The sequence below is a fragment of the Oncorhynchus kisutch genome, linkage group LG2 (assembly GCF_002021735.2).
Source record: "Oncorhynchus kisutch isolate 150728-3 linkage group LG2, Okis_V2, whole genome shotgun sequence".
In the NCBI taxonomy this organism is placed as follows: domain Eukaryota; kingdom Metazoa; phylum Chordata; class Actinopteri; order Salmoniformes; family Salmonidae; genus Oncorhynchus; species Oncorhynchus kisutch.
Window position 1 is genome coordinate 45,346,071 of NC_034175.2, and position 27,769 is coordinate 45,373,839.

The 27,769-nt window shown below is 41.3% G+C and overlaps 1 protein-coding gene across 2 annotated transcripts in view; it reads right to left on the reverse strand.

Moving 5' to 3' along the window:
• The window catches only part of LOC109867204 (glypican-6), a 113,981-nt gene that overhangs the window by 6,300 nt on the left and 79,912 nt on the right, over positions 1-27,769 (reverse strand). The window contains exons 6-8 of one of the 2 annotated variants that reach the window (XM_020456218.2): positions 26,083-26,229; positions 24,564-24,593; positions 494-633 (exon numbers count right to left, since the gene is read on the reverse strand). In XM_020456218.2, the coding sequence (XP_020311807.1) occupies positions 494-633; positions 24,564-24,593; positions 26,083-26,229 (317 nt within the window). The remainder of the gene's footprint in view (positions 1-493; positions 634-24,563; positions 24,594-26,082; positions 26,230-27,769) is intronic. The other variant, XM_020456225.2, reaches the window with a different exon arrangement.

Sequence of the window (27,769 nt, forward strand, 5' to 3'; positions counted from 1 at the left end):
AGTCAATATGCACATGTGGAAGATGGATTATGATTTTGTAATAACAGTAGTTTATTAGTCTCCCCTTTTGGGACAAAGCAGCATTTAACTTCAATTGTCAAACATTTTGGTTGCTAATGCAATTAGTTCCAGCAACGGGGCATCATTGCGGGTTATAAAAAGACATCAAAGCAAATGAAAACAAACATTAAAGGCCCTCTCCAGGGAAGGCTCAGTTTGGTTCAGACGCTTTAATGTTTCCCAACTCCTCGGAGGACTTTGGAGTGCACAGCAATTTGTCTTCCACTTGTTTTGCCATGCCTCTGCCAGAAATGTCAAGGCTCTCCAATAGTTAGTTGTCGTATTTGGGTCAGTGCAAAATACATAATAAAAGAGGTACTTAATTCAGGGATCAGACATATAATGAAAGTCATTTAGTGCTAGTTTACCTAAGTGTTCAGGGTAAGCAGCTTGTGTTTGGGTGCAACTACAGATGTCTGTAGTCCAGTTTTACCTGCCCTTGGTGTGCCCATTCCAACACTGGTCGTCATCGGTGGCATTCCCTGCTGTCACCCTGTGTGGCTGGCAGATGTCCTCAGGCAGGTTGGACCACAACTTCTTGAACAGCTTCAGTTTCTCCTTGATGTCAATCACCTGAGCATGTGAAGTAAAGGGAGACCAATTGACAGCATTGACTTGGGTATGAGACTTAATGGTCCATAACCTCATCATCGGGTGATACTTCATTTAGCTAGAAAAACTGTAGTGTACACTTGACACTTTATCAAGACATTGAACACAGATATTGCAGCTAAAAGAATGGTCAAATTGTGAATGTACATTCTGAGAGTATAAACGTTTAAAAATCAATTTTACTCGTGGCTCAAGGAGACAATGAAGCTGTCCCCTATAGAGGACGTATGGGATGAAGGCTGATGTAGGGAAAAGTCCAGACCAGCAGAGCCCTCCAAAGACACATTTACCTAGCAACCACGCATCACAACCACAACATGCCTGGCAACTTGCACCCTAAACCTGGATGTTCTATTAAAAAGTTTGGATTTACTGTCGTTCACAGAAGTTGAAGGGAAACCTGATAACGTCAGAGTGTCCCCCTTATCTGTCTCCCCTTGTCATGCTATGAGCAGCAGGGTAAATTGTAGTGAACCTGTAGTTGAACATGAAAGGTGCAGTACTGACAGTGGGGTCGCTGCTGTAGGCCACTGCCACTGCTTTTGATGTGTTAATCCTGTCACACGAATGCCAAAGCATGTTAGCAGCTCTGATGCTGCTGCCCAGAGGGGCCAGGATACCACTCAGTGCACTAACATCACCGGCCATGTTTCACTAAACCACACAACTGACTGCACTAAGATTCAATTCTTTGGGGATACACTGGGTGCAAATGGCATCCTATTCCCTATGTAGTGCACTACTTTCGACCAGGCCCATAGGACTCTGTATAATATACCTACCATCATATGAGCTAAGGTGGACCGGGAAATACGGATCCATGTGATCTCACCATCAACAAATACAGAGATTAGACTGACACAACTCCGATACGTTCCTTTATAGCGGCCCCTGATTACCCTGTGATCTGAGGAATAAAACATATTGTACTGTGCAGCTAGAGAAGGCAGGGGTGGCTTTGTTAGTTGGTGGATGGTTCTTATAAGAACATTCAAGAGATCAATTTTGGCCAGTCTGCTTTACAGAGCTTTGAGAAATACATGTGGGCTTGAGCTTTTTGCACAGTGCATTCGGAAAGTATCCAGACCCCTTCCCGTTATCCACATTTTGTTATGTTACATCCTTATTCTAAAATAGATTCAATAGTTTTTTTCCTTCATCAATCTACACACAATACCCAATAATGACAAAGCAAAAACAGGATTATAGACATTTTTGCTAAAAGAAAAACAACAACACTGAAATATCACATTCACATAAGTATTCAGACCTTTTATGCAGTATTTTGTTGAAGCACCTTTGGCAGCGATTACAGCCTCGAGTCTTCTTGGGTATGAGGCTACAAGCTCCCCCTTTATTTGGGGAGTTTCTTCCATTCTTCTCTGCAGATCCTCTTAAGCTTAGTCAGGTTGAATGGGGACCGTCGCTGCACAGCTATTTTCAGGTCTCTCCAGAGATGTTAGATCGGGTTCAAGTCCGGGCTCTGGCTGGGCAACTCAAGGATATTCAGAGATTTGTCACTCCTGCATTTTCTTGACTGTGTGCTTAGGGTTGTTGTCCTGTTTGAAGGTGAACCTTCGCCACAGTCTGAAGTCCTGAGCGCTCTGGAGCAGGTTTTCATCAAGGATCTCCCTGTCCTTTTCTCTGTTCCTCTTTCCCTTGATCCTGACTAGTCTCACAGTACCTGCAGCTGAAAAACATCCCCACAGCATGATGCTGCCACCACGTGCTTCACTGTAGGAATGGTGTCAGGTTTCCTCCAGATGTGAAGCTTGGCATTCAGGCCAAAGAGTTTAATCTTGGTTTCATCAGACAAGATAATCTTATTTCTCATGGTCGGAGAGTCCTTTAGGTGCCTTTTGGCAAACACCAAGTGGGCTGTCATGTGTCTTTTACTGAGGAGTGGCTTCCGTCTCGCCACTCTACCATAAAGGTCTGATTGGTGGAGTGCTGCAGAGATGGTTGTCCTTCTAGAAGGGTACTTGGTCACCTCCCTGACGAAGGCCCTTCTTCCCCGATTGCTCAGTTTGGCCAGGCGGCCAGCTCTAGGAAGAGTCTTGGTGGTTCTAAACTTCTTCCCTTTAAGAATGATGTGTTCTTAGTGACCTTCAATGCTGCAGAAATGTTTTGGTACCCTTCCCCAGATCTGTGCCTCAACACAACCTTGTCTCAGAGCTCTACGGACAATTACTTCGGCCTCATGGCTTGGTTTATGCTCTGACATGCACTGTCAACTGTGGGATCTTATATAGACAAGTGTGTACATTTCCAAATCATGTCCAATCAATTGCATTTGCCACTGGTGGACTCCAATCAAGTTGTAGAAACATCTCAAGGATAATCTATGGAAACAGGATTCACCTGAGCTCAATTTCGAGTCTCATAGCAAAGGGTCTGAATATTTATGTAAATAAGGTATTTTTTTAATATAGATTTGCTAACATTTTCTTAAAAACAGTTTCAGCTTTGTCATTATGGCGTATTGTGTGTAGATTGATGAGAAAACATATATTTAATCCATTTTAGAATAAGGCTGTAACGTAACAAAATGTGGAAAAAGGGAAGGGGTCTGAATACTTTCCGAATGCACTGTAATGGTAGTTGTGTTTAATGTGACTTTAATTGATATTATCATGAAACTATGATGGGGCTCGAGACTCAACAGGTTGCGTTATCTTAAGTCGCTCCATATTCTCATTGATCATATTCAGGGGGATCCATTCTCAGAATTCAGTTTCATTACAAAATAAGTGAATACATATTAAATATATATTTCTTTATATCCCATATTCTTAACATTTAAATATATAACTTATATTCCTACAGAGTGAACAAAGACCATCTCCAGAGTGAGAAAATATACTTTGAATGGAATCCAAATGGAATTTGACTTTCTACCTCAATCTCAAATACTTTCAGCACACCAAAGGAGTGAGAATAAAGAAAGAGGAGAAGGGAGAATGTGCTTTAAAAAAAAAAAAAATAAGTAGACCAAATGCAATTTACTTCTATAAGCTGTTTTTGAATCTCGGTCCCCCTCTTCATTGTGCATTCCCTATGAATAAATCAAATGGTATGATGACTGCATCAACAAGCTGATAAAGGCAGGATGGCAGTATAGCATACTATGACCACTAGATGGCACTACATCTCTTAGAAATTGAGGGAGTGCGTGTGTATGGTGTGAGTAAGTGAGAAAGAGAGAGACCGCAAATTCAACTGCAAATGCAACACTGTGTACCAGCCTTTTTATACATGAATGTATTACATTATACATGAATGTATATTAATGTACACTGAGAGCACAAAACAATAGGAACACCTTCCTAATATTGCATTGCACCCCATTTTGTCCTCAAACCAGCCTCAATTCGTCAGGGCATGGACTCCACAAGGTGTCAAAAATGTTCCACAGGGATGCTGGCCCATGTTGTCTCCAATGCTTTCCACAGTTGTGTCAAGTTGACAGGCTGTCCTTTGGGTAATGGAACACCCAAAACAGTTCTTGACACACTCAAACCGGTGCCAGCACCTACAACCATACCCTGTTCAAAGGCACTTCAATATTTTCTCTGGCCCACTCACCCTCTGAATGGCACACATACACAATCATTGTCTCAATTGTCTCAAGAATAAAAAAAAACCTTCTTTAACCTCTCTAGGGTATGTGGGACGCTAGTGTCCCACCTGGCCAACATCCAGTGAGATTGTAGAGCGCCAAATTCAAATACAGAAATACTCATTATAAAAATTCAGAAAAGATACAACTATTTTACATTGGTTTAAAGATGAACTTCTTGTGAATACAACCACGGTGTCAGATTTTAAAAATGCTTTACGGCGAAAGCATACCGTACGATTATTTGAGAACATAGCCCAGCAGACAAATTATTACAAACAGTAACCAGACAAGGAGAAGAGTTACACAAGTCAGAAATAGAGATACAATTAATCCCTTACCTTTGATGATCTTCATATGGTTGCACTCAGAAGACATTCATTTATTCAATAAATGTTCCTTTTGTTCGATAAAGTCTCTCTTTAAATCCGAAAACCTCCGTTTTGTTTGCGCGTTTTCTTCAGTAATCCACAGGCTCAAACGCAGTCACAACAGGCAGACAAAAAATCAAAATTGTATCCGTAAAGTTCATAGAAACATGTCAAACAATGTTTATATTAAATCCTCAGGTTGTTTTTAGCCTAAATAATCTATAATATTTCAACTGGACAATAACATTGTCAATATAAAAGGTAAACAAGAAAGGCAACTCTCTCTGGTCGTGCGCATGAAAAAGCTCTGTGACACGGCAGGGTCCACTCATTCAGACTGCTCTTACTCCCTCATTTTTCAGAATACAAGCCTGAAACAATTTCTAAAGGTTGTTGACATCTAGTGGAAGGCATAGGAACTGCAATTTGAGTCCTAAGTAAATGGATACTGTAATGGCATTGAATAGAAAACTACAACAGCAACAAAAAATCCTACTTCCGGAATGGATTTTTCTCGGGTTTTCGCCTGACAAATCAGTTCTGTTATACTCACAGACATTATTTTAACAGTTTTGGAAACTTTATTTATTTTTCTATCCAAATCTAGTACTTATATGCATATCCTATATTCTGGGACTGAGTAGAAAGCTGTTTAATTTGAGCATGCTTTTCATCCAAAATTCCAAATGCTGCCCCCTGCCCTAGAGAAGTTAACCTGTCTCCTCCCCTTCAGCTACACTGATTGAAGTGGATTTAACATGTGTCATCAATAAGGGATCACAGCTTTCACCTGGATTCACCTGGTCAGAGCCTTCAGAAAGTATTCACACCCCTTGACTTATTCCATATTCTGTTGTGTTACAGCCTGAATTGCTCACTCAACTACACACAGTACTCCATAATGACAAAGTCAAGACATGTTTTTAGAAATGTTAAAGTCAATAAATGTTTGAATCACCTTTGGCAGCGATTACAGCTCAAATCAAATTTTATTGGCCACATACACATGGTTAGCAGATATTAATGCGAGTGTAGCAAAATGCTTGTGCTTCTAGTTCTGACACTGCAGCAATATCTAACATGTAATCTAACAATTTCCCAACAACTACCGAATACACACAAATCTAATGGGGTGAATGAGAATATGTACATAGAAATATATGGATGAGCGATAGCCGAGCGGCATAGGCAAGGTTCAATAGATGGTATAAAATACAGTATATACATATGATATGAGTATTGTAAGATGTGTAAACATTATTAAAGTGGCATTATTTAAAGTGGCATTGTTTAAAGTGACTAGTGATCCATTTATTAAAGTGTCCAGTGATTGGGTCTCAATGTAGGCAGCAGCCTCTGAGTTAGTGATTGCTGTTTAGCAGTCAGATAGCCTTGAGATAGATGCTGTTTTTCAGTCTCTCGGTCCCAGCTTTGATGCACCTGTACTGACCTTGCCTTCTGGATGGTAGCGGGGTGAACAGGCAGTGACTCGGGTGGTTGTTGTCCTTGATGATCTTTTTGGCCTTCCTGTGACATCGGGTGCTGTAGGTGTCATGGAGGGCAGGTAGTTTGCCCCTGGTGATGCGTTGTGCAGAAGGTACCACCCTCTGGAGAGCCTTGCGGTTAAGGACAGTGCAGTTGCCGTACTAGGCTTTGATACAGCCCGACAGGATGCTCTCAATTTTGCATCTGTAAAAGTTTGTTGGTTTTGGTTGACAAGACACATTTCTCCAGCCTCCTGAGGTTGAAGAGGCGCTGTTGCGCCTTCTTCACCACACTGTCTGTGTGGGTGGACCATTTCAGTTTGTCTGTTATGTGTACGCCGAGGAACTTAAAACTTTCCACCTTCTCCACTGCTGTCCCTTCGATGTGAATAGGGGGGTGCTCCCTCTGCTGTTTCCTGAAGTCCACGATCATCTCCTTTGTTTTGTTGTCTTTCCGGGTAAGTCTCTAAGAGCCTCTAAGAGCTTTCTTTTATAATGTTTGCCCTTTTTTATTCTTCAAGCTCTGTCAAGCTGGTTGTTGATTCATTGCTAGACAGCCATTTTCAAGTGTTGCCATAGTGTCACGCCCTGGCCACAGAGAGCTTTTTATTCTCTATGTTGGTTTGGTCGGGGTGTGACTAGGGTGGGCCATCTAGGTAATTATATTTCTATGTTGGCCTGGTATGGTTCCCAATCAGAGGCAGCTGTTTATCGTTGTCTCTGATTGGGGGATCATATTTAGGCAGCCATTTCCCCTTTGTGCTTTGTGGGATCTTGACTATGTATAGTTGCCTGTGAGTACTATAGCAGCTTCACATTTCATTTAGCATTCATTGTTTTCTTTGAGTTTCACTTCAAAATAAAGAGGATGGAACCATACCACGCTGCATCTTGGTCCACTCATTATAACGATCATGACACATAGCTTTTTTTGTCGATTTAAGTCAAAACTGTAACTAGACCACTCACAAAAACTCAATGTTGTTTTGGTAAAGAACTCCAGTGTATATTTGGCCTTGTGTTTTGGGTTATTGTCCTGCCGAAAGGTGAATTAATCTCCCAGTGTCTGTTGGAAAGCAGACTGAACCCGGTTTTCCTCTAGGATTTTGCCTGTGCTTAGCTCTATTCTGTGTCTTTTTATCCTAAAAATCTCCCTAGTCCTTGCAGATGACAAGCATACCAATAACATGATGCAGCCACCACCATGTTTGAAAATATGAGGAGTGGTACTCAGTGATGTGTTGGATTTGTCTCAAACATAACACTTTGTTTTCATAAAGTGAATTTCTTTGCCAAATATTTTGCAGTTTCACTTCAATGCCTCATTGCAAACAGGATGCATGTTTTGGAATAGTTTTACTATGCACAGGCTTCCTTCTTTTCACTCTGTCATGAACATAATCTCAGTTTCCTCTCTCTTCTCTCTCTGTCTCTTTCTCTCTCTCTCTCTCTCTCTCTTTTTCTGTCTCAGTCTGTCGTTCTCTTTAGCTCTCTCTGTGTGTCTCTCTTTCTGCCTTCTCCCTCTCCTTCTCTCTCTTAGTCTTTCTCTCTCTTTCTCTCTCTCTCTCTACTCTCCATATTCCCTTCATTGAGGTTAGTATTGTGGAGTAACTACAATGTTATTGATCCATCTTCAGTTTTCTCATATCACAGCCATTAAACTCTGTAACTGTTTTAAAGTCACCATTGCCCTCATGGTGAAATCCCTGAGCGGTTTCCTTCCTTTCCGGCAACTGAGTTAGGAAGGACGCCTGCATCAATGTAATGACTGGGTGTATTGATATTGATCCAAAGTGTAATTAATAACTTCACCATGCTCAAAGGGATATTCAATGTATTTTTATGTCATTTTTTCCCCATTTACCAATAGATGCCCTTCTTTGAAATTCACTGTTCGACTGAGGAACCTTACGTATACTTTTATGTGTGGGGTACAGAAATTAGGTAGTCATTCATAAATCATGGTCAACACTATTGCACACAGAGTGAGTCCATGCAACTTATTATGTGACTTGTACATTTTTACTCCTGAACTTATTTAGGCTTGTCATAACAAAGGGGTTGAATACACTTCAGCTTTTCATTTTTTATTAATTGGTAAAAAAAGTCTAAAAACATCATTCCACTTAGACATTATGGGTTTTGTACACTCAGTGTATAATAGATACATTAATGTATATTGTGTACCGACATCCACGCACACACACACACACACACACACACATTCTATAAAAAATGGAAGTATGGCTCATGCAAATGGTATCCATATTTAATACTTGACATTAAAGTAGCAAGCTCATACTTTAAACTATGCTGCCTCTTGCTGTGCTAACGTGCCATGGGAATTGAAGTATCTGCACCAGCAAGTGATAATACAAATGAGTTACATAAGTCTATATATACAAGCAAATGCTTTACACATTTACAAGACATTGCAAGGCTCCCGAGTGGCGCAGCTGTTTAATGCACTGCATCTCTGTGCAGGAGGTGTCACTACAGTCCCTGGTTCGATTTTCTCCAGTTTCAACTGTTCTGCCTTATTATTATTCGACCATGCTGGTCATTTATGAACATTTGAACATCTTGGCCATGTTCTGTTATAATCTCCACCCGGCACAGCCAGAAGAGGACTGGCCACCCCACATAGCCTGGTTCCTCTCTAGGTTTCTTCCTAGGTATTGGCCTTTCTAGGGAGTTTTTCCTAGCCACCGTGCTTCTACACCTGCATTGCTTGCTGTTTGGGGTTTTAGGCTGGGTTTCTGTACAGCACTTTGAGATATCAGCAGATGTACGAAGGGCTATATAAATAAATTTGATTTGATTTGATTTGATTCCAGGCTGTAGCACATCTGGCCGTGATTGGGAGTCCCAAATTTGCCCAGCGTCGTCTGGGGTAGGCCGTTATTGTAGGTAAGAATTTGTTCTTAACTGACTTGCCTAGTTAAATCAAGTTTACATTTTATTTTTTTTATCATTAAAAAAAAAATCTTCAAGGTAAAAAAACATGCAAAGATACATAGAGATTCTCAAAATGTAAAAAACCTTATAATCTCAGCTCTCGATAGGCTCTATCGATAGGCTCTTCCTCTCTACTGAGAGGAAGTTTATTTGAATTCTCTAGTGCATGCATGTATGCATAAGAAGTGGAGGGTACATAGGCTGAGCAGCACTGACAGACAGGTACAGTATGTGCAGGGTGTAAATGAAGGGAATATGGAGAGTAGAGAGAGAGAGAGAAAGAGAGAGAAAGACTAAGAGAGAGAAGGAGAGGGAGAAGGCAGAAAGAGAGACACACAGAGAGAGCTAAAGAGAACGACAGACTGAGACAGAAAAAGAGAGAGAGAGAGAGAGAAAGAGACAGAGAGAGAAGAGAGAGGAAACTGAGATTATGTTCATGACCTTGATCATCTCTCTAAACGGCTGTCAGACAATAGGAGGTATTTCCATTAAAATCCCAAACATCCTTCAAATACTCCAAAGAAAAGAACCCCACTTCCTGTTTACTCTAACATCCACACTGATTGGGTGATAATGACAAATGTGAAGCCACAGGACATTAAAGGTATGGTTATTAACCATGGTTAATATCCATATATATTTATATATATATATATATATCAAGACAGAGAACACAGGGCTCTAATGTAAGTCACTTTGGATAAGAGCGTCTGCTAAATGACTAAAATGCATAACGATTGAAATGTAATGCTGACACGGGAAGTCTTCACCGTGAAGACAGAATGAAGACATTTCCTTTTATGTGCCACTTTGATGCACATTTGGACAAATTACATGTTGCACCACCGGAACAAGAACATGTGCCAGTATATGAGCTGTGTGTTAAATAGGTAGCTTTCCACCCTATTCACTAGCATTCACTGTTGAGGAAATAAATACACTACAAATCACTGTAGAAATAATGTTAGTAATAATATCAAGGATATTCGATAGAGAATATCATAATAGCTATCGAGAGAGCACTGGTCAGAGTTTCTGTATTTGAATAGCTAATCTCACAGTGGAGTCTTTCCAGTTTAAACAACCCAGGACTACCCAATCAAAGAGCATGGGCTTGTGTTTCTGCTTCTGAACTCATATCTACATTCTGTTTAATGCGTCATGCCATCTATAATCCATCTCTCTTCAAAGCACGGAGCGGTCCTTTAGGCTAATGACAGAATATTTAGAATACCTCCAGAGGACGCGTGCCTGCTGATTGCTTTAGAATGACTGCCACGAGGCAGCGATACGGATATGCAGGGACGGCCACAGAACCTGACAAACAGGGCAAAAAGTCATTAGGAAATGTGAAATTGTTTCAGGATTGCTGGGGGTTGAGGCTTTCTGAGCTTCAAATGACATTTCCAGTCTCAATGCTTGTTTGTATTCATAATGAAATACATATCGTTGTGACAAAGCTTTTCACATAAAGGTTATGGGGGGTAAAAAGTGCTATGGTTTGGATGGAATAATGTGTGAAAACACTGAAGACTTCACATGAAATTAAACAGAGAGGATCAAATTCTGCAGCAGAGTCCAGCCTAGCCTTCTGCCTTCTCTCTCTCTCTCTGTCCTGAGCCATACAGTACATCTCTCTCTCCCTGTTTCTCTCTCTCTCTGTCCTGAGCCATCTCTCTCTCCCTGTTTCTCTCTCTCTGTCCTGAGCCATACAGTACATCTCTCTCTCTCTCTCTCTGTTTCTCTCTCTCTCTCTCTGACCTGAGCCATACAGTACATCTCTTGCTCTCTCTCTCCCTGTCTCTCTCTCTCTCTCTGCCCTGAGCCATACAGTACATCTCTCTCTCTCTCTCTCTCTGTCCTGAGCCATACAGTACATCTCTCTCTCTCTCTCTCTCTCCCTATATCTCTCTCTCTGTTTCTCTCTCTCTATGTCCTGAGCCATACAGTACATCTCTCTCTCTCTCTCTCTGTCCTGAGCCATACAGTACATCTCTCTCTCTCTCTCTCTCTCTGTCCTGAGCCATACAGTACATCTCTCTCTCTCTCTCTCTCTCTCCCTATCGCTCTCTCGGTCTCTCTCTCCCTGTCTCTCTCTCTTTCGATTTATCCCTTTCCACCTCTCTTTCTCACTTTCTCTCCCCCCCTCTGTCTGCAGCTGTCTGCAAGGGGATTACCAATGGGAAACCAGCGGGTCTAACTAATGGATGTAAAAGGCAGTACTGGGGATTAATCCAGCTGTAAACATCATTAGTTATGTGCTAATGCCGCCGTAAATTACACACACACTACCTGTCATACAGCGGACAGCACGACTTTACTTTAAACTCAGATCAACTAAAGTGCCTTCAAATTCAAAGCAGTTAGTTCCAAAGCAAACCTACCATGCACACTATATTTGCTCATTGTGGGAAATAATTGGGTAGTTCGGAATAGACAAACACATGGGCAGAGTATTTACAGATGATTGTCATCTACCTAGGCTACAAGAGTACAATGCATTTGATATACTATAAGCAAATATTTTATGCAGATAATTACATGCCTTTATTTGTAGTAAAAAAAAATGAACCTAGTATATCTGTCCTTGTATCTGTGTTGTCCTTGCCAATCTCCAGATCAAAAGCTGCCGTGTTAAGTCATCCTTCTGGCTGTTCTACCATGCTGCCAGGGGCCGGAGACCAAACTCTATCGACTTACTACGGGATGAGCACCAAGGTGACTAATACCAACCTCCGTTGGCTGTCAGACTGCAGAGGTGAGACACTGTATATAAAAAGGGAGCATGCCCTAACTTGATTCAGCACTGCTTTCATTAAACATCTTTTCTTTCCGTTTTTATTTTTTATTAAGGCAAGGTGTCACTTCCTTAGAGCGTCGTTAATGCGGACTTGGAAAATATCGTTTTTAAAAAAGGTACACATGTTCTATGTCACTTACAAAGGACACTATGATGATTAATCAACTGTTAATTGTGGGTTTCTAAAATGAATAACAAAGCATGTCATCGCTGCCGCATACAAAAAGTATCCTTCAGTCACAAGTCTCTACTAAATGAGTGCAGGCTGAGCTCAGTCTAATCATAGCCTGTACAGAAGGTCTGGCCACACAAACCACAAGGGGCAGAGAACTCCATGATCAACCTATTTTCCCTGGCAACAGTCACTACTGCCTGCTTTAAAATAGGTTTTTCATTTGATATGAATGCTGTATTCTAGCTGCATCTCAATTACAGTACAGAGCTCAAGGAGTCTGCTCCCTGCAGCAAACTCCTGCCATACTCCATATGTCTGACTCTGACCAACAGTGAGGTGGAATGGATGACCCTGACACCAGACACTCTTCTCTCATTGGAGTCCACAGCAACAGGGATATTTCAGTCTGCTACAGTAGATCCAGACCCTAGGCTACTCCATTGGGCAACACTGCCGGTTGTCATTCTAACCCTCTGAGTAGAGACTGATTCACACCTGGGACAGTCGGTGAATTAGACATTCCCACCCATTGTCAAGGTTGGTAAAACATCTATTACAGTATCTGTTACTGCTGTAATGTATTCAACAGACGTGGAATTCCACACACACATCTTTTCACACTCCTTCACATTCTTCACAAATGCTGCTGCTTGTCTATCCTGATTGCCCAGTCACATTTCCCCTACCTACATGTATATTACCTCAACTTCCTCGTACCCCTGCACATGGACTCGGTACCGGTACTCCTTGTATGTAGCCTCGCTATTGTTCTTTTATTGTGTTACTATTTCCTTTTTTTTGTTGATATTTTTTCTCACGTTTTAACTCTGCATTGTTGGAAAAGGGCTCGTAAAATAAGCATTTCACGGTTGTATTCGGCGCATGTGACAAATACAATTGGATTTGATTTTTGATCTTAAATAACAATAACAAATAAAATAATTTACCTATCCTTTATGTTTTTAAAGACTGCAGATGTCCCTGTTCCCCAGCTCCAGTGTGGAGAATGGTGGCGGTGGAGTGAGCCCCTGTGGGTGTTTGTCCCTCGACACGGCTATTTAATCACTGGTGTCTAACACCTCATAAACCCTTCCTCCTGGGCCTGGGTCTCCTCATAAACAGCACAGCCTCTCAACCACGACACACCATCTGTCCCAAAACCCACTCTGCATATTAAACCCCCCCCCCCCCCCCCCTCCAAAAAACACATACTAAGTAAATGAACTCAGATTGTGTTTTGAATAAGACTTTCCACAATGACATGACCGTTGAATTATGTCCTTGGAAGAAGCTAAACTCTGAGAGGGGACAGGGGTTACTGCATAAAGCAACTAGTGTAGTGCACATGGATGTGTTGTCTCATTTCACCCTAATCAATAACAATCAACAGAGGGTAGGTACAAACATGTTTCCCCTTTGTGATGCCGTATTGGGCGACCCCTAAAAGAGATCAAACAACTGTTAATCCTGTCAGTTTAAGCACAGACGGGACGGATATACCTGAGCAGTTCCTCCTTCAAACTCAGGCCAATGACACAGACGGTCTTTACAGTAACTTCAATGTGTTGTTTGTATTATGAAACTAGCTTACTGCAGTGCAACTTACAAAACACACATACCCCGATGGCATTGGCAAACAGCCACACATGATTGTACAAACTCTAAGTGAATATCTCCATGAGCAACAAAGCACCTGTGTTTCAGTGAACAACTGGTAGAAAGTACGCTGTCACACTGTCTTCAGCAGCCCCTCTGAAGTTGTCAGCTGCATTCTGAACTTGTCACATGTATCATCAGCACTCGGATATTGAATTTGAATAAAGGGGTTCAATCAGTGCCGAACTGTGAAATATCTGCGCTACTGTGGTATATTTCAATGGCCACAAGATAAAGGTTTGGAAGCCAATGACTATTTATCCATGCCACAACAGATGGAGGCCAATCATCCTGCAGCCCCAGCCACAGACTCACGCTTCAGTATCAGCAGCCAAAGTCCCACCCTCAGCTCCAACCTTAACATCAGCCTCAGCCGCAGCTTTCACCCAAGGCCTTAACCCCAGCAGCCCTAAGCCCGAGTAGCACCAGCCCTACCCCCAACCCCATGCAGCCCAAGCCCCAGACCCATGCAGCCCCAGCCCCACGCAGCCCCAGCCCCACGCAGCCCCAGACCCATGCAACCCTGGCTTGGTTCCCTGGAGTCCTGATTATGTCTCTGCATTAAATCTGCCGTAGCGGATGGCTATGATTTAACACAGAGATTTCAGCATAGTGGTGGTGTGTCCTGCCTGTATATCATTCCAATACCCAAGAGTGACGGCGCCATATGTCTGTGAAGCCCTGTCTTTGTGACTGTTATTACAATGTTTCCTGGCACAACACATAATTGACGCGAGGTGAGAGTCTTATTGTCATTCAAATGTGACTATTATTTTCAGGTTGCTTTGATTTAACTTTGGAACAGTGAGAGAAATGTAGCAGCATCTTCCCCAGTGTTATGGTTGGCAGAGATTGAAGGGATGACAGATGCAAGCAAGGCTACGGGAACAATGGCAATGAATATTTATCACCATTCAGAAGGCTCCCCATATATAAAGTGTTTGAAATGTTCAAGCCTCATATTAGACAAGGGAATAACACGTACATAGAGCAATGATGAAACAATATTCATATCTACAGTACTTTTACTTGGAAATTCTGCTTGTAACGCTAGTGCATAATGATGAGCGACTTTAATCTTGATCCAGGGCAGCTTCACGTACAGTAGAGCAAACAAACAGTTAGGGTCGGTGTCATATTGTCACACCCTGACCATAGTTTACTTTGTATATTTCTATGTTTTGGTTGGTCAGGGTGTGAGCTGAGTGGGCATTCTATGTTTCATGTCTAGTTTGTCTATTTCTATGTCTGGCCTGATATGGTTCTCAATCAGAGGCAGGTGTTAGTCATTGTCTCTGATTGGGAACCATATTTAGGTAACCTGGGTTTCACTGTGTGTTTTGTGGGTGATTGTTCCTGTCTCTGTGTTTGCACCAGATAGGGCTGTTTCGGTTTTCGTTACGTTCATTACGTTCTTTGTTTTTGTAGTGTTTGTATTGATTCGTGTTTTACGTTTGTTTATTAAACATGGATCGCAATCTACACGCCGCATTTTGGTCCGACTCTCCTTCACCACAAGAGAATCGTTACACATATGATGTTTACGTGGACAATAAACTGCTGTTTTGGCTATTTCCCAAATATATATTGAATTGTAGGATATATATTTTTTGAATCTCTTGAGGATATGTAGTTTTGTTTTACACAATTCAACCAAACAGTATTATCGAGAAATCCTTCAACATACAGATAATTTCACGTACTATATGTTACGTGTCTGGGATTGTATCTTAGTTCTCACTTCTCTACATCCTTAAATAGTATAATAGTGTTTTCTAATTTAAACCCCCATGGACAGTAACATTGAGAGGACAGGACCAGACCAAATACCTGAAGCAACCAATGCTTTACAAGGAGGAGTAAGTGTGTTATAGCGTACCATGTTCAACTAATTAAAGAAATACAGTATTTTAGTGCTCTGAAATATAGCACCAAACATACTGCCTTAGCAGACAGTATGTCACTGTGCAGTAGTTGTGAGATCTTTAACCTTTTACTAACTATTGCATGGAGATTCCAGTGGGAGTACAGTATACTAACGAAGGGGTTGTAGAAGGTCCAACAATAAGTGGCTTCTTTCAATTAGTTGTTGTTATAACAGCCTTTTACACGCAGTCAAATTGTCCCACCGTACCGTAATCAGAGTAACCCCTCTTTACATACCCTGGAATCAGTCCCTCAACGACAAGCAGTTAAGCAATACACTTGATCATGGTGCGCTCAATTCATCAAACAGGGATGCCTTGGTGTGGCAAAATGACAGAATATTGATGAAATGGTTCTACGTTTGTGCTAGTGATTTGCCCTAGGCTAGGACTGGAGAAGTGGTTGAGCGAGAGGAGATGATTAAAGGGAAGCTCCGTGCTGTTCAGAAGAACAGAGCAATTGGGGGGCCTGCTCTTCACCCGGCTGGCCCGGCTCTCCGGGGAAGCCTGCAAAGGCCCGGGTGTGATGGGGCCAATGTATCTCATTAATGTATTGACAGATATGAAGAGGAGCAGGGCCTTAATGGCAACACCATTAGTTAGGATGAAGGAATGATCCATGGAAGGAGACCCTGCTAACAAGAGACGAAGAGGAACCTGGTGTGAAGCTGCCTGAAATGATTCATATCAAATCCCTTGATGATTACAGCAATGCTCCTCCAAGTAAAACATCAAATATCGGAGTATAATAGCCATATAATAGCCATATAATAGCCATATAATAGCCATATAATAGCCATATAATAGCCATATAATAGCCATATTAATAGCCATATTTGTTTTTCAAATGACATGCCGTTAGTTTCAAGTTATACATAGAGGTGAGTGGTACAGAGTGCCAGGGACTCATTATGAGATAACAACTTGCGGTGGTGTTGCTTGTGGTTGTGGTGTGTGTGCATGTGTGTCTGGTGATGGAAGGGAATGTGTTATTTGGTGACTCTCATGTGAGAGCCAAACTGTCTGTTTGTGCCATGGCTGTACCACTGTACACATCTGCAAGCAGAGCAGAGTGATATCGTGACATCTTCAGGAATAGAAATGGCTTCCTTCCGTTTATAACTAAACACAGCTGTGAAAGAGCCTGGTACCATGCCATCTTTACCATCCTTCTGCTGTCTGACACACAGCTCATTGTTTCACAATATCAACTATTTGTGGATAGAAAGTGCTAATTCAAGAACTGAAATAGAATAAAACACCACATGACTGATCCTTGTATTACAAGGTGAGATGCAGTTCCTTTGGAAAGTATTCAAACCCCTTGACTTTTTCCACATTTTGTTACATTTCAGCCTTATTCTAAAATGGATTAAATAAAACAACACACAATACCCCATAATGACAAAGCAAAACAGTTTATTTTATTTTTGCAAATGTGTAAAAAATAAACAGAAATACCTTATTTACAAAATTATTCAGACCCTTTGCTATGAGACCAGAAATTTAACTCAGGTGCATCCTGTTTCCATTGATCAACCTTGAGATGTTTCTACAACTTGACTGGAGTCCACCTGTGGTAAATTCCATTGATTGGACATGATTTGGAAAGGCACACACCTGTCTATATAAGATCTCACAGTTGACAGTGCATGTCAAAGCAAAAACCAAGCCGTGATGTCAAAGGAATTGTCCGTAGAGCTCCGAGACAGGATTGTGACGAGGCACAGATCTGGGGTAGGGTACCAAAAAATGTCTGCAGCATTGGAGGTCCCCAAGAACACAGTGACCTCTATCATTCTTAAATGAAAGAAGTTTGGAACCACCAAGACTCTTCCTAGAGCTGGTTGCCTGGCCAAACTGAGCAATCGGGGAAGAAGGGCTTTGGTCAGGGAGGTGACCAAGAACCCGATGATCACTCTGCCAGAGCTCTAGAGTTCCTCTGTGGAGATGGTAAAAACTTCCAGAAGGACAACCATCATTGCAGCACTCCACCAAACAGGCCTTCATGGTAAAGTAGCAAGGCGGAAGCCACTCCTCAGTAAAAGGCACATGACAGCCCGCTAGGAGTTTGCCAAAAGGCACCTAAAGACTCTCAGACCATGAGGAACAAGATTCTCTGATCTGATGAAACCAAGATCGAACTGGCCTGAATGCTAAGTGTCACCTCTGGAGGAAACTTGACACCATCCCTTACGGTGAAGCATGGTGGTAGCATCATGCTGTGGGGATGTTTTTCAGCTGCAGGGACTGGGAGACAAAGATGAACGGAGCAAAGTACAGAGAGATCCTTGATGATAACCTGTTCCAGAGCTCTCAGGACCTTAGACTGGGGTGAAAGTTCACCTTCCAACAGGACAACGACCCTAAGCACACAGCCAAAACAACGCAGGAATGGCTTCGGGACAAGTCTCTGAATGTCCTTCAGTGGCCCAGCCAGACTTGAACCTGATCGAACATCTCTGGAGAGACCTGAAAATAGCTGTGCATAGCTACGCTTCTCATCCAACCTGACAAAGCTTGACAGGATCTGCAGAGAAGAATGGGAGGAACTCCCCATATACAGGTGTGTCAAGCTTGTAAGCGCCATACCCAAGAAGAATCGAGGCTGTAATCGCTTCCAAAGATGCTTCAACAAAGTAATGAGTAAAGGGTCTGAATACTTATGTAAATGTTATATTTCAGTTTTTTATTTGTAATACATTTGCAAAACTGTCAAAACCAATTTTTGCTCCGTCATTCTGGGGTATTGTGTGTAGATTTAATGAGGAGAGAAAAAAAACATTTAATCAATTTTAAAACCAGTCTGTAACTTAACAAAATGTGGAAAAAGTCAAGGTGTCTGAATACTTCCCAAAGGCACTGTGCATCAAATATCTGGCAGTATTATAGAATGTGTGACGTCTATTTCTGGACTAATTCTACAACGAGAGAGAGTAGAGCCTAGTATCTCCTCAGTGAGATATCCTGTGATGGAGGCATGATAATAGAGGCATTTGCTAACTTGTCATCTGTTTGTTCATCCTCATTTCCCTTGAAACCCGCCTGGCAAATGATTTAGCATACAAGTAGCTCTGGAGACCGTGAAGTCGAAGAAAACACTAAACCGCTTGTATCAAACCCATTGTGATTCGGAACATTCTGAATGTAGTCTCGAGTGGTTATCCAAGATTGCTGGCATTTGCTGAATTTGTCAGGCTACCATTTTCAACCATCACATTTGTATGCTTGAGTACCACCCTTTGTTCAGAGATTCCTAAATACACTGTCAAATCATAGGACTATCCATCTTTACACTGTTTATTTTTATGTGGTTTTGGGGGAAACTAACAATTATGTTAGAATTTGTGGAATCTACATAATAGCATGGCTGGAATGGATAAATGCAACCACTATGAGAATGGATATGTGGATAGACCTACTTACTTCCATTAAGCCGTATCTAAAACGAGAATGCTTCAGAGGCTTAAAGTGACTCTGCATTGCAGCTGGTTTATGTATGGGTCAATACTTTGAAAAAGGATAGAATGAAGGGTTCCAGGCCACAGTATGACCCAGGCCACCACACCGGCATTTCACATTTGTTCCCATGCGCATGGCTGCAAGTCACAAGGGATCTGTGCAATATTGTTTCGCTTGCACGAGAGACTTCTTTCTATAAGACCCGATTCTACGAGACCTAAATCTATGATGCTCCAGAGAGAAATAGGTAAACATTATATATAATTATGAAACATATTATACATATAAGATAGACTATGAATAACAGTAATTACAAATATAACAGGCAGCGTAGAAACGACTGAGATGGAGCACGAGACCAAATTCAAAGGACAGCATACAAGAGAAGCTGCAACAGACTGTTGTTGTGTTCCAAGATGATGCTCATCTAGCTAATGAAGATAGACTGTAGCTTGGTTTCTATGGCACTGCTCTGGAGTTATCCAATTTCCTTTACTGCACATTAGGCGCCACATCCATGCACAGCTAGAGGACTTCAGTCTCCCAAAAGCAATCAATGAGGCCAGCACAATTCATTTACAGCCACACAACTGAATTAGGGCTGGCGAGCGCATGGATTTGCAAGTACATGGAAATGGACATCAGCCTATCGAGTTACCAAAATACAAAGCAAAGAGTATAATTACACAGAAATAATCCACCGAATGGAGTTAACCAACCTCTTGCAACATCCACGTTCAGTTGTGCAATGATTTATGCTGACGCCGAAGCAATAGTTTGCTAAATCCATGTTGTATCACGTACAGTATACATTTCCAACTAAAAGGTTGTAAATTTGCACTAAACATTATTTTAAAATTCAATAAAATAACTTTTTTGCTTCCTGCTTTTTCCTGTGATTGAAAAATGACCTTGGAATACATTTCATGACAAGGATGCCCCAGGAGAAGACAATGAATAAAACAACTTATACTAAATGGCACATTAAAGGCCTGCCCTATCATCAAACACCAGCCGTTAAAGGCCCTCTCTGCCTGACACTCTGTGGTGCCTTCATCTCCCTTAGGACGTTCAAAGATCCATTCCTCTCACAGGACTGTGATGGCGGATGGTGACAGGATGTCAGGAAATTAAGCAGTCATGGCTCATGGAGCCTGGAGGTGGACCGGCTCTTCAGGGCTTCCCCATAAGCACTGCAACACAGCCAGACAACAACAGACCCTTCCTGAGTTCCTGCCATCCCTGGCTCAGCTTGCATCCTTTGACTAGCTAATTCACCGCTGAAGTCAGACACTAACTCCAAATCAAAGGACTCCTTAGCTTTGGAAACATGCAACATCACTGGGAATGTCACTGATAATTATGATGTTATGGAAGTTAAAGGAAGACAGTGAGTGGGACGACAAAACAGCGGAAGTGAAAGAGGAGGCCTCCCACTGGGTATCAGACACCTCTGACGGTGAATAAACAGATGGGAACAGTGACATTGATAACTGCTGCAGCTGTGGGGACTGCAGCTACTGTATGAGAGACCACAGGATCCGGGTTAATAACTGTCAGTTACCTGGCAGAAGGCTGCTTCAATGAGGGAAATACATGTTTAAGGTATCTGGATGAGCAGACACCCCCACAATGCCAAGCCGAATGCAAACTGCAGCAACCTACTGCCTTAGAGATAGCGGTTCATAAATGAATTTAGGGCTATCACATTTATCATGGCCGCTTCTGGATGAATATTTCACTTGTCTGGCTATTGATGGTTAAAGTTAAAGAATGATAAGGTTACACTGGGGCCAATATGTCTGCACTCTCTGTTTTCCCAAAGCCTTTAACTTACAAGACATTATATCTTTACTGTTTTTACGTTGCTTATTAAAGCATATACAGTGCATTCGGAAAGCATTCAAACCCATGGACTTTTTCCACATTTTGTTACGTTACAGCCTTATTCTAACTTAATGTATACATAAAAAAAAAATGAAAATAAGGTATTTCTGTTTGTTTTTTAAAAATGTAAATACATTTGCAAACATTTCTAAAACAACTGTTTTTGCTATGTCATCATTTGGATATTGTGTGTAGAGTGATGAGGGGAAAAAAAATATTTAATAAATATAGAATAAGGCTGTAACGTAACTAAATGTGTAAAAAGTCAAAGGGTCTGAATACTTTCACTGTAACTCACAACTATATAACCTATAACTCACAGATCATTGAAAACATTCTGAAAGACAACATTATAATCCCTTCTCTGTGGCCAGTGTGATTAAGACAGTCCAGCTTCCCATGACATCCTAATGATGGGCTTTGCACAAATAAATGCACACCAGTGTGTCTGTTTAAAGTAACTGCCCAGTGTTTCCAGATTTCTATTAAATATGACCTGTAATTATTTACAATATGACTGAAATAGTTTTCCTTTCAAAAAATGATAATTAATTACAGTTGACGTTGGAAGTTTACGTACACCTTAGACAAATACATTTAAACTCCGTTTTTCACAATTCCTGACAAAAATTCCCTGTCTTAGGTCAGTTAGGATCACCACTTTATTTTCAGAATGTGAAATGTCAGAATAATAGTAGAGAGAATGATTTATTTCAGCTTTTATATTTTTCATCACATTCCCAGTGGGTCAGAAGTTTACATACTCTCAATTAGTATTTGGTAGCATTGCCTTTAAATTGTATAACGTGGGTCTAATGTTTCGGATAGCCTTCCACAAGCTTCCCTCAATAAGTTGGGTGAATTTTGGCCCATTTCTCCTGACAGAGCTGCTGTAACTGAATCAGGTTTGTAGGCCTCCTTGCTCACACACGCTTTTTCAGTTCTGTCCACAAATTTTCTATAGGATTGAGGTCAGGGCTTCGTGATGGTCACACCACATTGTTGTCCTTAAGCCATTTTGCCACAACTTTGGAAGTATGCTTGGGGTCATTGTCCATTTAGAAGACCCATTTGCAACCAAGCTTTAACTTCCTGACTGATGTCTTGAGATGTTGCTTCAATATATCCAGATAATTTCCCTGATGATGCCATTTATTTTGTGAAGTGCACTAGTCAATCCTGCAGCAAAGCACCCCCACAACATGATGCTACCACCCCCTTGCTTCACGGTTGGGATGGTGTTCTTCGACTTGCAAGCATCCCTCTTTTTCCTCCAAACATAACGCTGGTCATTATGGACAAACAGTTCTATTTTTGTTTCATCAGACCATAGGATATTTCTCCAAAAGTACAATCTTTGTCCCAATGTGCAGTTGCAAACCGTAGTCTGGCTTTTTTATGACGGTTTTGGAGCAGTGGCTTCTTCCTTGCTGAGCGGCCTTTCAGGTTATGTCGATATAGGACTCGTTTCACTGTGGATATAGGTACTTTTGTACCTGTTTCCTCCAGCATCTTCACAAGGTCCTTTGCTGTTGTTCTGGGATTGATTTGCACTTTTTGCACCAAAGTACATTCATCTCTAGGAGACAGAATGCGTCTCCTTCCTGAGCGGAATGATGGCTGCGTAGTCCCATGGTGTTTATACTTGCGTGCTATTTTATGTACAGATGAACGCGGTACCTTCAGGCATTTGGAAATTGCTCCCAAGGATGAACCAGACATGTGGAGGTCTACAATTGTTTTCTGAGGTCTTGGCTGATTGTCCCATGATGTCAAGCAAAGAGGAAGGTAGGCCTTGAAATACATCCACAGGTACATCTTCAATTGACTCAAAATATGTCAATTAGCTTATCAGAAGCTTCTAAAGCCATGACATCATTTTCTGGAATTTTCCAAGCTGTTTAAAGGCACAGTCAACTTAGTGTATGTAAACTTCTGACCCACTGGAATTGTGATTTTATCCCTCTGCAAACAATTGTTGGAAAAATGACTTGTGTCATGCAGAAATTAGATGTCCTAACCGACTTGCAGAAACTATAGTTTGTTAACAAGACATTTGTAGAGGGGTTGAAAAATGAGTTTTAATGACTTCAACCTAAGTGTATGTAAACTTCTGACTTCAACTGTATGTTAAAAAGCATCTTTTCTCTGTTGAAATGCTGTAGGTGTACCCCAACAATAGAATGGTTTGTGCGTATACCGTTTATTAAAAATATTAATGCAAGTAAACCGCTGATTGGCAAGCTCATCCTACTTTAGACCGCTGATTGGCCAACTCATCCTTCTCAGGGAGATGACATCCTGTTCTATGAGGAAATAGCCAAGCATTTTTTAAACTGTCTGTTTGAGATACAAGTTTGAGGTGGGGTTTTGGAACAATATTTTCTCAAATTTATGCTTTCGCCACAAATACGATTATAGGATGAGTCAACAACATTTCTTGGATATGAGTTAACTTTTTAAAGTCAGACTTTCATTGGGCAGCTACTTTAACATCCTGCCTCTCGCCACCACCACTACAGTTCACAGCTTTATTATTGAAAGAACTCTATGATATCATGAAACTGAGAGAGGACGGCTGTCTCTAGAAAGCTACTGCTACTCTAGCAACTTTTTATGGAGCCAGTAGAAACAGACTGTGAACCAGCCAGCACAGCAGAGAACTAGACACCCCCTGACTACAGTGCACATGGATCCTCATAATGGAGACCCTCATCAGGTGTCCTTGTCTAGCCATCAGATGTCCATAATCAACCTCTGTCACTCAACTCAACATCTAGAGGGAATCTCCAAGCGGGCTAATTGCCCAGTTATTCATGAGGCAGTCTGGAGGCCTCATTTCACTCTGTCTGCCATTTGAGCAACCGCCCAGACACCACCACCACCAACCACCACCCCTCTCAGAGTTCTCCTCTGCCAAGCTCTGATGGAGTAGGTCACCTGGTTATTGCCTGGGCTCCTCCAGGAGTTGACTCCATTAGCTATGGCAATGTGAGGTCTCTGATGTGTCTGTGTAGATATAGTGGGTAAGGGGGGAAAAACATGGACCGGCCTCTAGGGAAGAGTCCTCACTACCTGAAGGAACCGCAGCTCCTTCAACTCCCTCGTCTACAGCACCGGTCTTGGTGGTACACCTGACTACTAATACAATGTTTAACAGCCAATATTGTTACAGAAGACCATAAAACACTGAGGCCATGATCAAGGTCTCAACAGCTCCACAAATACATTGCTTTGTAAATCAAAACACAGACTTCTCTGTAATAACATAAAAAGGTTATTTGAAAGTTGACTCTTTTGGGAGTAGTATCTGAGACAGTGGCTGAGATGGAATATATATCAGGTTTACCGTTGGGCTTTGGATGTCACTGTACTTGTTTACAACAGTAGTTGCCAGGTAATATACAACCATACCTCGTCTATGGAAACTATGAGTCTGTAATTCTTTTTATTTAGTGACAAAACATTAGGGAGCATGGCATAGGAGACAAGATGTGACAAAAAGGGCCCAACACAAGATGATTTAGGTTAAGAGTAGAATTCATAAAGCTTACACTGTGTTGCATTGCACTCCAGACAGTCCTCTGGTAAGCAGCATAGCAATGGGAAAGAGAAGCATTTTAATTAAATAAAGTGAGACAGTGGAGGAGGAAAGAGGGAGGTACACAAAGACATTACATCCAAATGCATACATCCAAAGACATCAGAGTCCTTCAAAAAGAGCTAAGAGGAAGAACAAAGTTAAGGGAAATCATAATTACTATTCATTAATGAAATTGATGGAAGAAAATGTATATTTTCTTATAATGGGATTCTGGCTTTAGCCCGAAGCCATGCAGAACATTATTTTCTCAATCCATTTAAGGATATTATTTTCCTGAGTTACAAAACAATGTGTTGACTTTCAATTGAGTCCATAATTAAAATAGTGCAGTCCCAATGAAAAGAAGGTACTGTATGTATGTGGTTGAATATTATAAAGGTGTAGGAATTGAACATGATCAGCAGGAAATGCAAACGCATAGTGTATTCATAGTTTAAAAAGGCTTCTAAAGTTTGTAATTTCCTTTAAAAAATGTCAGAGTTGATTGGCCCTAACAAAAAATGTGTCAACCCCTACAAAAATGTCCATTAATTATAAATCACCTAATAATTCACATTTCCTGTTGCGGCAGGATTATTTTTCTGCTGTGAGAACCTGGTCAAATAAGATCCTACATCTGTACATCAAACAAACAAATATTGAATACATTCAAAATTAAGCGTTTGAGGATTATTGAGAGAAACATATTTAACCTTGGATTTTGGTCTCATACAAAAAATAACCCTGCATGATAGTGACATACTTTTCAAATTGGTCACTTTGGCAAGCCTTAAATCCTGGCTCTCAAATTACCATCTGCATATATATATATATATATATATATGTATATATATATATGCAGATGGTAATGTAAGAGCCAGGATTTAAGGCGAGAGAGAGAGAGAGAGAGAGAGAGAGAGAGAGAGAGAGAGAGAGAGAGAGAGAGAGAGAGAGAGTGGTAAGGATAATCCATGATGAGAAATGTCCCTCACCTGAATTGGACTGTCAGCTATATGTTGACCTCTACCCTTAGCAAAACATCAAGTTAGGTGTCACTGGCAAGGTTGTATGAGATGAAAATCGGAAAAACAAGATCTAATGAAACAAAACAAAGCTAATCTGATCGAAAGCAAAGGTTTACTTTATACAGCAAACACCTGACTTTGTCAATCTCACAAATTCCATTAATCTTTTCTGTCTTATTTGTGAGGTACACAGAGACAGGAAGGGCACAGGATGCTGCACACTTCTCTTTGCCCTCCAGGGTAAAGCTGATGATTTGTTAACAAACACGGATCGATAAAGAGAGAGTGAGTGAGGCCTGAACGGAAGACGAGCACAAATAATTAATTTCCGGCTCCGGGGGCCCTACCATGGCAAATCACCAGCTTTAATAAACAGTGTCAAGGCAGAAAGACAAATGATGTTTACTCTGAAGCAGTGGTCCTGTGGGCTGTGAGTGGGCTGTGTGTGTCTCTGCTTTTCCTTACCAGTCTGTCCAGGCTGGTGCCAGCTGCAGTGGTGGGCCGCTCCTCTGGGCTGTAGGGCCTGAAGCGGGCGTTGAAAACATCCGAGACGCCCCGGGTAGACCTGCCGCCCATTCCTGAGGGCTTTGGTTGGCCGCAGCCTTGAAAAATCTGCAATTACACAGAGAAGGACATCCAACTGTTGGATTGCAAGAGGAGCTAGAATTACTTGGGATGTGGAAAAGAGTGAAAACACAATGTTTTGTTAAGGCCTTGTGGATCCTACAGCCCCCATATTGCCAACATGACAGTGCTCAAAGTCACATTGATCTAACCAGAGCCGACAGGTTTTTCAACTGGTGCAAGACCAGCCATATATAATATCATGGAGTTAACTTTTTAATGGATTATGGGCAATTCACCACATATACCTTAAAGATAAACAAAGCTGCATCTGCATCGTGAGAAAGCCAACAGAGCATTTAGCCTTGAACGAGAGCAAGCACCCAACATGCGTAGGCTGAAGAATCTCTTCACAACCACTTCAGTTTTTTTTGCAATGACTACAATTTTGTGGGCAAGTAAAACGCAGTAAAACACTGGAAACACATTAACTACTGTTAGTTGAACTAAGATTATCTGACCATAGGGAAACATGTAATTCAAATACAAAGACCTAAAATTGGATATAATTAGAATGGGTAGCAATACACACCTAAAACATGATCCAGTTGGTTTTCAAATATAAACTGTACGTGACAGAATACAGATGTGCCATCCTGCCCTTGTTCTCTACTCCCACATTAAGTCTGTAATGCCATAAACTTTTAATTAGTGTGTTAATGGACTCTACCCAGCAAACCGGGAACATTTCCAGAACATTAGCTAAGATTCCCATTAAGTTCCCCAATTTTTTTTGAAAACGAAATTGTTTTCTTAAATGTATACATTTAAAAAAAACTAAATATCCTTTGAATGTTCTAGCGTTCACTAAAATGTTGTGCACAATATCTGTAACAACCACCATTCCTCAAAAGTTCCAACTCAGGAGGCGTGAAGACCATTGACCGCTTCCAAGTATATCTCTCGCTATTGTTCAATCTCTGAATAATAATGTAGACGAGCTCAGGGCGAGGATCTTCTTCCAGAAAGACATCAGGGATTGTAACATACTCTGTTTCACGGAAACATGGCTCTCTAGGGATATACTGTCGCCGTCCATACAGCCATCTGGGTTCTCAGTACATAGCGCAGACAGGAATAGAGAACTCTCCAGGAAGAAGAAAGGCGGGGGTGTATGTTTCATGATTAAACACTCATGGAGTGACAGAAACTCAAGTCCTTTTGTTCACCCAACCTAGAATACCTCACAATCAAATGCCAACGGTATTACCTCCAAAGATAATTATAAGATTGGTTATAGTCACAGCCGTGTATGTTCCCCCTCAAGCTAATACGACGAAGGACCTCAAATAACTACACTGGACTTTATGCAAACTGGAAACCACATATCCTGAGGCCGCATTTATTGTAGCTGGGGATTTTAACAAAGCAAATATGAAGAAAACACTACCAAAGTTCTACCAACACATTGACTGTAATACTTGCGCTGGTAAAACATTGGACCACTGCTACTCAACTTTTCTAAAAGTCTAAGGCCCTTCCCCTGCCCTCCCTTTGACAAATCTGATCATGATTCCATTTTGCTCCT